Raw genomic sequence first — 12,122 nt, 5'->3', positions numbered from 1 at the left:
GGGCTTTTTGGAGCTCCAGGGGCAGTGGAGGCTCCCAGTTTATCTTCTTTGGAAAGCCTTTTTTGCAGTCAGTGTTGCTGATGTGCAGTGCAGGTGGAGTCACTGAAGCCTCTTTCAAGCCCAGCAAGCAAGTTGCATTTCTGCTTGGTTTGAGGGTTTCTTTGGTTTGGGGTGGGAGGTGTTGGGCATGTGGAGAGCCCTCTCCTTGGGGAGAGCCCTAGGCCATTCCTGGGTGTCAGGAAATTCTGTCTGGAGCATCACTGGCTGTGTGGTTTCCTAAAGCCTTGGTAGTTTCCTCTGCTGCTTGCTAAGAGCTGTGGTAAAGATGCAAATTTAATAAGAGAAGTATGTGGAGTGGCTCCTTCTGGTAGTTAATAGCTTGCAGAGGTAGAGGTAGGTATGTGCTGGCTGCCTGCCATGGTGCTCAGCAGCAGCCCTCAGCTTCAAACCTGCCTGCTTTTCAACCCCCTTCAGCTTGCAGGTGGTGCAGAGCTCCAGAACCTTGCTCTCTCTCACAGTTCTTAACCAATATCAGGTTAAAGGCTTGCTCAGTCCGTTCACTCCCTTGGGTCCTCTCACAGTGAAACCTAATGGAGTACAAAGTGCTTGCCAGGCTTCCATGGAACAGCTTTGGTGCAGGGCTGTGTTCACACACATTTCATGTGGCTGCTTGTTTGATGTAAGAGAATTAATTTCCTTTGATAGCTGAGCTTAACATCATTTCTCTGCCTGCCCATTTCTCTTCCTCTCCTCAGAGGGCTGTGGGTGATACTGAAGTGCTTTCAAACTCTTGGGTTTTTTTTCTCAGGTTACTGTTTTCAGAGTGCTTAGAGGGCTGTGGGTGACCCTTAGGTGCCTGAAAACTCTGGTTTTCCCCAGCTTGCTGTTCTCAAAGTGCTGTGGATTTTGTTTGGACTTGGGAGATGCTGGGTTTTCCACTGATGAAACCTCCTCTCCTTGCAGCTTCCAGGAAGCTCGTGAGGAGCTGGCTGAGTTTCAGGAGGGAAGCAGAGAGCTGGAAGCTGAGTTGGAGGCACAGCTAGTGCAGGCTGAGCAGAGGAATCGAGATCTGCAAGCAGATAACCAAAGACTGAAGTGTGAAGTGGAAACATTAAAGGTAGGTCCTGTCTGTGACAGCATTGCTGCTGCTGCTGCTGACAGCTGAGGCTTGGATCCCCTTCTGGACCCTCTGGGTCTGGTTGTGGTCTCTGAGGAGCCAAATGAGGCAATGAGCTGCCTCTTGTAACATCCAGAGCTGAGGATGCTGTGTACACCAAATAAGGCCAGCAGCTCCCCAAGGGGAATTGTGGTGGAAGTTTCCTTGCTCACATCATGGAACTCTTTGTGGTGGAGCCTGTGCTGTGTTTGGATTCCCCAGCCTTTGCCAAGTGGGAGCTTTGTTAATTCCATGGACAGCACCAGCACAGCAACAGGGCAGGCAACACAAGTGTGTTTACTCTGTGGTCATCTCTCTTTGCATGCTGGGGTTTGCTCTGCCCAGAAGAGCTCCTTGGCTTGATGAGAGCTGAAAGCCAGCTGAAGGTGGGTGACCTGTGCAGGTCTGTCAGGGAGAGTCTCCTCATTCTTCAGCAGCTGGAGCTGTGCAGGCAGGATTGCAGAAGGAGCTGTGTGTGCAGGAGGTGGCTTTTGACTGAACTGATGAACAAGTTCTTGCCTCTTGGGAAAGCAGTTTGGGTTTGGCAGTCTTGAGTTGCCTGAGTGAAAGCCAAGGTTGGGAATAAAGCTGTTGGGGTTACTTGTTGACATCTCCAGTCCCAGCTGCATCTGCCAGGTCAGTGGGTTCCCTGTAATCCCACATGTGCAGCCTCAGAGCTGGCAGAGGTGGTGGGGAATGAGTTCTTGCAGTTTGAATTAGAGGCTTTGGAGCTGGGACTGTTGAGCCTGCAGGGGATCTGAGCAATACTCAGCAGGAGCTAAAGGGTGGAGGCAGGAGGCTGGGGCCAGACTTTTGTCAGTGGTGCCCAGGGACAGGAGAAGGGGCATTGGGCACAGACTGGAACCCAGGAGGCTCCACCTGAGCAGGAGGAGAACCTTCTTTGTTGTGAGGGTGCTGGAGGCCTGGAGCAGGCTGCCCAGAGAGGTTGTGGAGTCTCCTGGTGTAGAGAGCTTCCAAGCCCAGCTGGGCACTATGCTCCTGGGCAAGCTGCTGTGGGTGTCCTGCTGCAACAGGGGTTGGATTGCGTGATCTCCAGAGGTCTTTTCCAGCCGCCACCACGAGGGGGTTTGAGGACTGGGGTAGTGATTTGACTCCATGATCATAAAGGTGTTTTGCAACCCAAACAATTCTCTCATGCTGGTTGTGGACCTGGAGGTGTAGCTCATGTTTCCTTGGCTTTCAGATGTCAGACAAGTTCTGCCAGCAGCATGGCTGTTGTGAGGAGAGGTGCTGCCAGGGAGGCTGCTGTTGCATTCCTCCCTGGCTTCCTAAACGTTGCAGGCTTCAGAGCAGCTGTCAGCACAGGCTGTTGGGAGCAGATGCAGGGCTGCATCTCTCAGCTGCCAGCTGACTTCAGGCAAGGTGGCTGTGCACAGTGCAGCAGCTGTGCCCAGCTCTGATGGCCAGAGCCTGTTCCTCTCACTGCAGTGGCTGTGCACAGTGCAGCAGCTGTGCCCAGCTCTGATGGCCAGAGCCTGTTCCTCCTCACTGCAGTGGCTGTGCACAGTGCAGCAGCTGTGCCCAGCTCTGATGGCCCGAGCCTGTTCCCCCTCACTGCAGTGGCTGTGCACAGTGCCCAGCTCTGATGGCCAGAGCCTGTTCCTCCTCACTGCAGTGGCTGTGCACAGTGCCCAGCTCTGATGGCCAGAGCCTGTTCCTCTCACTGCAGTGGCTGTGCACAGTGCCCAGCTCTGATGGCCAGAGCCTGTTCCTCCTCACTGCAGTGGCTGTGCACAGGGCAGCAGCTGTGCCCAGCTCTGATGGCCAGAGCCTGTCCTCTCACTGCAGTGGCTGTGCACAGTGCAGCAGCTGTGCCCAGCTCTGATGGCCAGAGCCTGTCCTCTCACTGCAGTGGCTGTGCACAGTGCAGCAGCTGTGCCCAGCTCTGATGGCCAGAGCCTGTCCTCTCACTGCAGTGGCTGTGCACAGTGCAGCAGCTGTGCCCAGCTCTGATGGCCAGAGCCTGTCCTCTCACTGCAGTGGCTGTGCACAGTGCAGCAGCTGTGCCCAGCTCTGATGGCCAGAGCCTGTCCTCTCACTGCAGTGGCTGTGCACAGTGCAGCAGCTGTGCCCAGCTCTGATGGCCAGAGTCTGTTCCTCTCACTGCAGTGGCTGTGCACAGTGCCCAGCTCTGATGGCCAGAGCCTGTTCCCCCTCACTGCAGTGGCTGTGCACAGTGCCCAGCTCTGATGGCCAGAGCCTGTTCCCCCTCACTGCAGTGGCTGTGCACAGTGCCCAGCTCTGATGGCCAGAGCCTGTTCCTCCTCACTGCAGTGGCTGTGCACAGTGCCCAGCTCTGATGGCCAGAGCCTGTTCCTCTCACTGCAGTGGCTGTGCACAGTGCCCAGCTCTGGCCAGAGCCTGTTCCTCTCACTGCAGTGGCTGTGCACAGTGCAGCAGCTGTGCCCAGCTCTGGCCAGAGCCTGTTCTCCCTCACTGCTGTGCCTGCCCTGTGCTCCCACAGCAGCAGCAGCCTGCAGGGAGTGTGGTGCTCGCTGTGTGCTGCTGTCCTGCTGCTGACCTGCAGGGTGTGTGTGACTGATGCTTATCTTGCTGCTGCTTTCTTTCAGGAGAAACTGGAGCACCAGCATGTGCAAAGCTACAAGCAGGTGTCGTTGTTGGAGGATGACCTGAGCCAGACACGGGCCATTAAAGACCAGTTGCATAAGTATGTGAGGGAGCTGGAGCAGGCCAACGACGACTTGGAACGTGCAAAGAGGTGAAGGCTGCAAACCTCTCCTGTCCTTGCAGTTCTCAGCAGCTCTTTTCTTTGCTACTCTCTTGGTACAGTACAGTTCACCCTGGGGAGCTCACCTCCATCAGCTGCTAGCTGATGCTCTCTTGCAGCTTCTAGAACCATAGAACTGTTGAGGTTGGAAGAGACCTTTGAGATCATCCAGTCCAACCACTCACAATGCCACCACTGCCACTAAACCACCTCCCTCAGCACCACAACCATGCTGCTTTTAACCCCCTTTAGGGATGGTGACTCCTCCACCTTCCTGGGCAGCCTGCTCCAGTGCCTGAGAACCCTTCCTGGGAAGAGTTTTTTTTCCTACTATGCAACCTGGACCTCCCCTGGCCTCACCTGAGGCCATTTCCTCTTGTCCTGTCACTTGCTGTGGGTGAGAAGAGGCTGACCCCCACCTTACTCCAAGCTCCTTTGAGGGAGTAGTTGAGGACAGTGAAGTCTCTCCTCATTCTCCTCTTCAACAACCCCAGTTCCCTCAGGTGTTCCTCACCAGACTTGTGTTGAAGGCCCTTCCCCAGCTTGGCTGCAGCAGGAGAGGCAGAAGGCAGCTTGCTCCTTGTGTTGCTGTGAACACAGGCTTGCAAAGCAAGCCAGGCTGGAGCACTGCTTTGGATACTACCAGCTAGGTGACTTCTCTATTGTCTTTGTGAACCTTGTAGCTCAAAAGCCCCTTTGAAGCAAGAAGCTGGTGCTTTACATAGTCCCTTTCAAATCAGACAGGCCAAAGGAGTCTCCTGTTCCCTTGTGCAAGAGCTCAGTGAGTGTGGGGAGCGAGCTTGTCCTGTGGTGGTGCCTGCGAGCCGCAGGCTGGGGCAGAAACGCCCAGCTCTGGGCTAGGTCATGCTTCCCTTTGCTCTATGGCACTCCTGCCACTCATTCCCTGGGACCAGGAATGAGCCTTTGGCTATCTGGCACAGAGATCTGAGAGCTGAGGCCGTGTTTCCACAAGGCTTTTAACCTCATGACTAACTTCTGACACACCTGAGCTGTCCTGCTGAAGTCATGGCACGAACTGGGTCCTGGGTAACATCCCAGTGCCCTGCTTTCCACTCTCACTGGGATGGTTGGGTCACAGAATGGTTGTGGTTGAAAAAGACCTCTAAGATCATTGAGTCCAACTGCAGGCTGTTGCCTGTCCAGACCTCTGGGAGTGCAGCCCCATCTGAGCTGATGCTCTGATTACATCAGAGAATCGTTAAGAAAAGACCTCCACAACCAGCCCGTGTCAAGAGTCCCTCCCCTGCTCTCCTGCAGCCCCCTTCAGCTACTGGAAGGCTGCTCTAAGGTCTCCACAGAGCCTTCTGTTCTCCAGACTGAGCAGCCCCAACTCCCTCAGCCTGTCCCCACAGGGAAGGTTCTCCAGCCCTTCAATCATCCTTGTGGCCTCTTCTGGACCCTTCCCAACAGTTCCATGCCCACCTTGTGCTGGGGGCCCCAGAACTCAACACAGGGCTGCAGGTGGTGTCTCAGCAGAGCAGAGCAAAGGGGGAGAGTCACCTCACTCAAGAGGCAATGGATTGAAGTTTGAGGAAGGGAGATTTAGGCTGGAGATTAGGAAGAAATTCTTTAGAGTGAGGCTGGTGAGACACTGGAACAGATTGTCCAGGGAGGTCTTGGATATCCCCTCCCTGGAGGTGTTCAAGGACAGGTTGGACAGGGTCTGGAGCAGCCTGAGGTGGGAGGTGTCCCTGCCCATGGCAGAAGGGTTGGAGTAGCTGATCTTTAAGGTCCCTTCCACCCCAACCCATCCTCTGAATCACTGAGTAACTGCTAATCTAACACTGCCAAATAGATGGCTTTGGAGCAGGGCTTGGGAAAAAAATGGAGCTGGGTTCAGTGGGTTGGCTCTTTCCCAGCTCTTTGGAACATGACTGAGAGCCAGATGCTATCATTTTCTGTCCATCCTATCCCTTGCTTCTTTGCAGTTTGCAAGTCCTTTTCAAGAAGCCTTTCCATAGCTTTCAAATGCCTGACTTCAGTGCAGGCCCTGCTGACTTGTTTTTTCCCTCCCCCCTCCATTCTGTGTTTAAATAGGTTGTTGTGTTGTGTTGGTTTGGTTTTGGTGAGCTGAGCTGCAGAACCTAATATTCTGGATTTTGTTTCTAGGGCAACAATAGTTTCATTGGAAGACTTTGAACAAAGGCTGAACCAAGCTATTGAGAGAAATGCCTTTTTAGAAAGTGAGCTGGATGACAAGGAGTCCTTGCTAGTTTCTGTACAGAGATTAAAGGATGAAGCAAGAGGTAATGGCTGGCTTGGGGGGTTGTGTGTTCATGCATGTTGTTGGCCTCCTGCCAGAGAGCAGGGCTCATGTTTAGAGAGAGCCTCAGGTCATGAGACCTGAACTGGATGTGTGACACAAACTCTGGCTCTTCTCTGGTCTCTGCATGCCCAGGGTAGCTCAGAGGGAAGATTCCCTCATGCAGGGCAAAAATGAATATCAGATTGATTGGGGATTGGTAACTCACAGGTGAGTATAAAAATGCTGTGCTCTGCATGTTGGGGCTCAAGTGTGCTGCAGAAGCTCCTACTCACCGTGGGTTTCTGCCTTGCAGAGGAAGGAAAAGCAGAGGAAGTGTCAGGGCCATGCATGCTGAGTGGTTAAAGAACTGCCTGTGGAAGGCCTCTCTGCTGTGCTTCCTCTGAACCTCTTGGAAATTGCTGGTTTAAGCTACCCCAGTAAAGGCTGGGGGATAGAGAGAGACCTTCAGGAAGATGTTCTGTGATGTCACAGATTAGTTGGGGTTGGAAGGGACTGCTGGAAATCAGTCCAGTCCCCCTGCTCAAGCAGCTTCACCCATGCAGCTTGCCCAGGAGCACAGTGCCCAGCTGGATTTCAGCAGGGTTAATATCTCTCATCTAGATCTAAAATGGTCACATTCAACCACACCACTTCCTGCTACAAGGAGAACTTGTCTAAACTGATTCAAAACTGGTCTGAATTAGAGCCAGCTGAGGGGGTTCAATGAAGAGCACTGGGGCTGGTCTAAAGTCATGCCAGAGGCCATGGAGCCAAGAGGCAGAATCACTGAACGCTAGGGGTTGGAGGGGACACCCTGAGCTTGAGTCCAACCCCCCTGCCAAAGCAAGGGCACCCAGGGCAGGGCACCCAGAAACACAGCCAGCTGGGTACTGGAAGCTCTCCACACCAGGAGACTCCACAACCTCTCTGGGCAGCCTGCTCCAGGCCTCCAGCACCCTCACAACAAACAACTTTCTCCTCCTGTTCAGGTGGAACCTCCTGGGATCCAATCTGTTCCCCATGTCTTGGCCTCACCCTCTTGCCCTTCTAGGCATTGATCAGCATTGAGAAGATCCCCAAAAGTGATGGGATCAAGAATTAGGACTTCCCCAGCGTGTTTCCTGCTGAGGCTGCATGCATTTAATGGTTGATGGAGGCTGTTCCCTGTCACAGTGGGGACAGTCTGCCCATGTAGTGCAGACATCAGTGGTGACTCCAAAGCAAAGCCTTCTAAGCTAATTCCTCACCTGGGACCTAGGTGTGAGTGTCACACCCCAACAGGCTGTGGCTTTCTTCTCCTTTGAACCTCTTTGACCCAAGGAACTGAAAGCCTCTGCTGGAAGCACAGAGTAATGAATATGAAAAGAGAAATTTTACATTCCAAAGAATCCTGGAATGGGTTGGGTTGGAAAGGGACCTCAGAGACCATCCAGTTCCAACCCCCTGCCATGGGCAGGGACACCTCCCACCAGCCCAGGCTGCTCAAGGCCTCATTCAGCCTGGCCCTGAACACCTCCAGGGTAGGGACAGCCACCACCTCCCTGGGCAGCCTGCTCCAGTGTCTCAGTACTCTCACAGTGAAGAATTCTTTGTCTCCACCTTAGGAAGCTTTGCCTTCTCCAACAGACATTCACAGCCTTCCTCATGCCCAGTCTCTTTCCCTGACATTTGGCCTGCCCAGCCTCTCCAGTTTGCTCTTTTTGTTTGTTGAGGATCACCAAGAAACTTGATGCCACCCTTTGGCTGCTTTGGAGTTCTGTGGATTATTAACTGGAGGAATAATGTGGGGGCCTGGAAACCTTGGGAAAAGGTCATTCCTCCCTTACCCAGCCTGTGTGTGGGTAGGAGCTGGTCACAGTGGGGCAGGGGTTTGGGACACACTCTCCAAGGAGGAGGAAATTCTTTACTGTGAGGGTCATGGAGCCCTGGAGCAGGCTGCCCAGAGAGGTTGTGGAGTCTCCTTCTCTGGAGACTTTCAGGCCCTGTCTGGATGGGGCCTACAAGAAAGTTGGGGAGGGACTTCTGAGGGTGTCAGGGAGTGATAGGACTGGGGGGGATGGAACAAAACTAGATATGGGGAGATTGAGATTGTATGTGAGGAAGAAGTTGTTCCCCAGGAGGGTGGTGAGAGCCTGGCACAGGTTGCCCAGGGAGGTGGTGGAAGCCTCCTGCCTGGAGGTGTTTGCAGCCAGGCTGGATGTGGCTGTGAGCAACCTGCTGTAGTGTGAGGTGTCCCTGCCCATGGCAGGGGGGTTGCAGCTGGCTGAGCCTTGAGGTCCCTTCCAGCCCTGACAGCTCTGTGTTTCTGTGCTGTGTTCCTGTGTGACCTGCACTGGGTTCTGTGGCCCTGCTCTGGCAGGGGGATTGGACTCAATGATCTCCAGAGGTCCCTTCCAACCCCTAGCATCCTGTCATCCTCTCATCCTATGACTTGCACTTCTGGGACCATGCAGACTGCTGGGACCCCAGCAGCTTTGGTCTGAGAGGTCTCTTTGCTGCCTCTGCTCCCAGCTGTACCTGGAGGTGATGGCACTGGGGCTGGGGACTGCGCTGAGGTCGGGGGGTCCTCACTGCTGGAGAAAGCCAGCAGCATGCAGTTAATGTAGGGCAGTTGTAAACGGTCTGCTCCTCCTCCTCCCTCCCAAATGACTGGAAAGGGTGTTTGTTGGAGGATCTGCTGTTTGTTAGAGGAGCTGGTCACCAAGGTTTTCCTCTCTGACCCCTCAGACCTGCGGCAAGAGTTAGCAGTACGGGAGAGGCAGCAGGAGGTCACCCGGAAGTCAGCACCCAGCTCTCCAACTCTAGACTGTGAGAAGATGGACTCAGCTGTCCAAGCATCTCTGTCTTTGCCAGCCACCCCCGTTGGAAAAGGATCAGAGAACAGTTTTCCTTCTCCAAAAGGTAGAATCCCTTCACAGAATCTCTCTCCAGTCGTTTGGGCAGCACGGTCAGCTCCTACCAAACCCTTCCAGTGCTTGGTGGTGAGCTTGAGGTGAATGTAGGCACCTGCAGATCCCACAGGCAGGGTGTGAGGGGTGTTTGAATCCTGGGGCACCACTGGGACACTGAAGAGGAACAATGGGTAAGTAGCCTGGAAGAGGAGGACAGCAAGGCTTAGATGCAGCTTTGGAGGGACAGGGAAGTAGAGCACTGAGGCTGTCTGGGGTTGCAGGAAGTGCAGTCTGTTTCTGCTGAAGTCTGGAGCAGCACAGGTGAGTAACTGCTGGGCAGCAATGCCAAGGTCTAGGCTGCCTCTTAAGTCATACCTTCCAGGGGTCCTGTTTTCTCTTGTCAGCAGCAGGGTGTTACTCCCCTTCCCCATCTGGAAGGCTCTGGACAATCACAAGCATTACTGCATGGTTTTCCAAACTGCAGTAGACTCCAGAGGAGGCTCTGGCTGGATTAGATGAATTGTGGGCAGCAGCCTTGCTAATGGAGACTGCCTGAACTCTGCCTGGAGGGAGGGGAAGAGGGCAGTGGGCAGGAGCTGGGCTTGTCCCCTTTCCCATGGCTGGTGTATGTGGTGCTGGGGGGTGGCTGCATGGACAGTCAGGGGCAGGATTTGAGAGTCCTCTTTGCATGCAGGAGGTGATTGACTGCAATTTGGTAATGAAAAAGAGACAGAGCCATGGAGGAGTGGAGTGTAACAGAGTGTGTTGTGTTTGCAGCTATACCAAATGGATTTGGTACCAGCCCCCTTACTCCTTCAGCTAGAATATCTGCACTCAACATTGTGGGAGACCTGCTACGCAAAGTGGGGGTGAGTGCTGCCTGCCCCAGCTCTCTGCTGCTGTTGGGGAGCTCACCTGCAGCAGAATCCTAACAGCAAAGAATGGCTTGGGTCCAAAAGTCATCTTGTCCAACCCCCCTGCAGTCAGCAGGGACATCCTCCACTAGATCATAGAATTGTTAGGGTTGGAAGGGACTCCTCAGAGCCTTCTCTTCTCCAGACTGAACAGCCCCAACTCCCTCAGGCTGTCTCCAGAGCAGAGCAGCTCCAGCCCTCTGCTCCTCCTCGTGGTCCTTCTCTGGACACCTTCCAGCACCTCCAGATCCTTCCTGGCACAGAGGCTCCAGAACTGGACCCAGAGCTCCAGCTGTGGTCTCAGCAGAGTGGAGCAGAGGAGCAGAATCCCCTCCCTGGCCCTGCTGGCCACACTTCTCTTGCTGCAGCCCAGGCTCTGCTTGGCTCTCTGGGCTGCAAGTGCTCCCTGCTGGCTCCTCTTGAGCTGCTTCTCCCCCAGCACTCCCAAGGCCTTTTCTTCAGGGCTGCTCTCAAGCCAGTTCCTGTCCAGCCTGTGTTGGTGCTTGGGATTGCCCTGACCCAACTGCAGGACCTTTCACTTGGTCTTGCTGAACCTCATGAGGTTGTCCTGGGCCCAGCTCTGCAGCCTGTCCAGGTCCCTCTGGATGGATCCTTCCCTCCAGTGTCTGCTGCACCACACAGCTTGGTGTTGTCAGCAAGCCTGCCACTGTCCCTGTCACCAACAAAGATGTCAAACAAGACTGGTCCCAGTACCAGACTGGGATGAGGCATCCTCTGAGTATCCAAGCCCAAAGGACTCCTCAGCAGCCTGTAATTGTTCCTGCCCAAGTGCCTGAGCTGGAATGCTGTCCCTGTGGGCAGGCGTGTGGCCGGGCGCAGGCTGGGAAGCCTGCCTGCTTATTTGGCACTTCCTCTCCCTGCAGAGTAATCACCAGGGATTGTGGCTAAGCTCCCTAAATCCCCTGCAGACTCTTACTCACAATGATCCCATTTTCAGCATGTCACTCCCTAACCCCCAGCCCTCCTGCTGCCCTTTCAAACCAGCCACACTGGCTGCAGATGCCAGCACCGAGGTCACTCTGGATGTCAGTTTGCTCCAGCAACTGCCCCTGCTGCAGCTCTTTCCCTCCACTGACCACAAGAGGCAGAGGAAGGGCAGCACCCCAGGCCAGACACCCAGGCTGCCACTCACAGCACTGAGCTCTGAGGCACCTCAACAAGCATCCTGGAAGTTCTGTCTGCACTCAGCTGAGAGCCTGGCATCCCAAACACCACCCTGACAGATGTTTGAAGCACTTCTTCCCTGCTTACAGTGCTAATCCCTTTAAGGGCTCAGGCATTTCACTTCCCCATCAGCTGCAGATGGCAGAGTTTGGCTTTCTCCTGATCTGTTTTCTCACTTTCTTCTCAAAGGTTTTGAGATGTTTTCCCCTCTTCCAGCACCTGCTGCAGACCTGCCCAGGGCTGTGAGGAGACACTGTCAGTGTGATCTCAGCTCCTTTTCCACCCAGGGGCTGAGGTCCAGGTCTGCATCTTGGCCTTATCAGGGAGGAAGGTGCAGGTGCCCCTGGAGGTGAGAACAAGCACCTGGCAGTGGCCACCACCAGACCCCAAAGGGCTTGAGAAACTTTTTACCCCATGTATGAATTTCATCACCTAAAGCTGGCTTCAGAGCCTTAGGAACCCAATTTACACATCAAGATCATCAAAACCAACTACATTGGCACACACTGAGCCTTGCAAGTGGATGCCTTGGGAGCTGCTGCATGCTGCACACCAGCTGGGTGCTGGAGCACTGCAACAGGTTGCCCAGGGAGGTAGCTGAGGTCTCAACCCTGGAGATAGTCCAGGTCAGGGTCCAGAACACTCTGAGCAACTTGATCCAGTGGAGGATGTCCCTGCTGACTGCAGGGGGGTTTGGGTTAAATGATCTTTGGGAGGTCCCTTTCAACCCAAAGCATTCTTGGATGGTTTGATGGCCATGGTGGTGTTGGGTTGAAGCTTGAACTGGATGATCTTAGGTGTGTTGGGGTTTTTTAGACTGAAAACATTCTGTGACTGAGAGCAAGTTTGGAAAGAGAGATTCCAAAGGGTGGTGTCAAATGCTTAAATGGAGAGGTTCCAAATAACCTTGCACTAAAATCTCAACCCAAAATCCAAGCATAGCCAACAGTTTGAGAGAGGT

General features: G+C 54.1%; 1 protein-coding gene across 4 annotated transcripts in view; it reads left to right on the top strand.

Moving 5' to 3' along the window:
• NDEL1 (nudE neurodevelopment protein 1 like 1) overlaps positions 1 to 12,122 on the top strand; it is a 41,965-nt gene that overhangs the window by 15,245 nt on the left and 14,598 nt on the right. For all 4 annotated transcript variants that reach the window (XM_068151619.1, XM_068151620.1, XM_068151616.1 and 1 more), the window contains exons 3-7: positions 964 to 1,117; positions 3,748 to 3,896; positions 6,036 to 6,172; positions 8,899 to 9,072; positions 9,840 to 9,931. In XM_068151619.1, coding sequence (XP_068007720.1) covers positions 964 to 1,117; positions 3,748 to 3,896; positions 6,036 to 6,172; positions 8,899 to 9,072; positions 9,840 to 9,931 — 706 coding nt within the window. The remainder of the gene's footprint in view (positions 1 to 963; positions 1,118 to 3,747; positions 3,897 to 6,035; positions 6,173 to 8,898; positions 9,073 to 9,839; positions 9,932 to 12,122) is intronic.

The sequence above is a fragment of the Melanerpes formicivorus genome, unplaced genomic scaffold, assembly GCF_026170545.1.
Source record: "Melanerpes formicivorus ecotype bairdi unplaced genomic scaffold, bMelFor1.0.p_v2 SCAF_21, whole genome shotgun sequence".
Lineage (NCBI taxonomy): Eukaryota > Metazoa > Chordata > Aves > Piciformes > Picidae > Melanerpes > Melanerpes formicivorus.
Note: the sequence above shows the minus strand (reverse complement) of the source record. Positions and strands in the feature narration are given on the sequence as shown.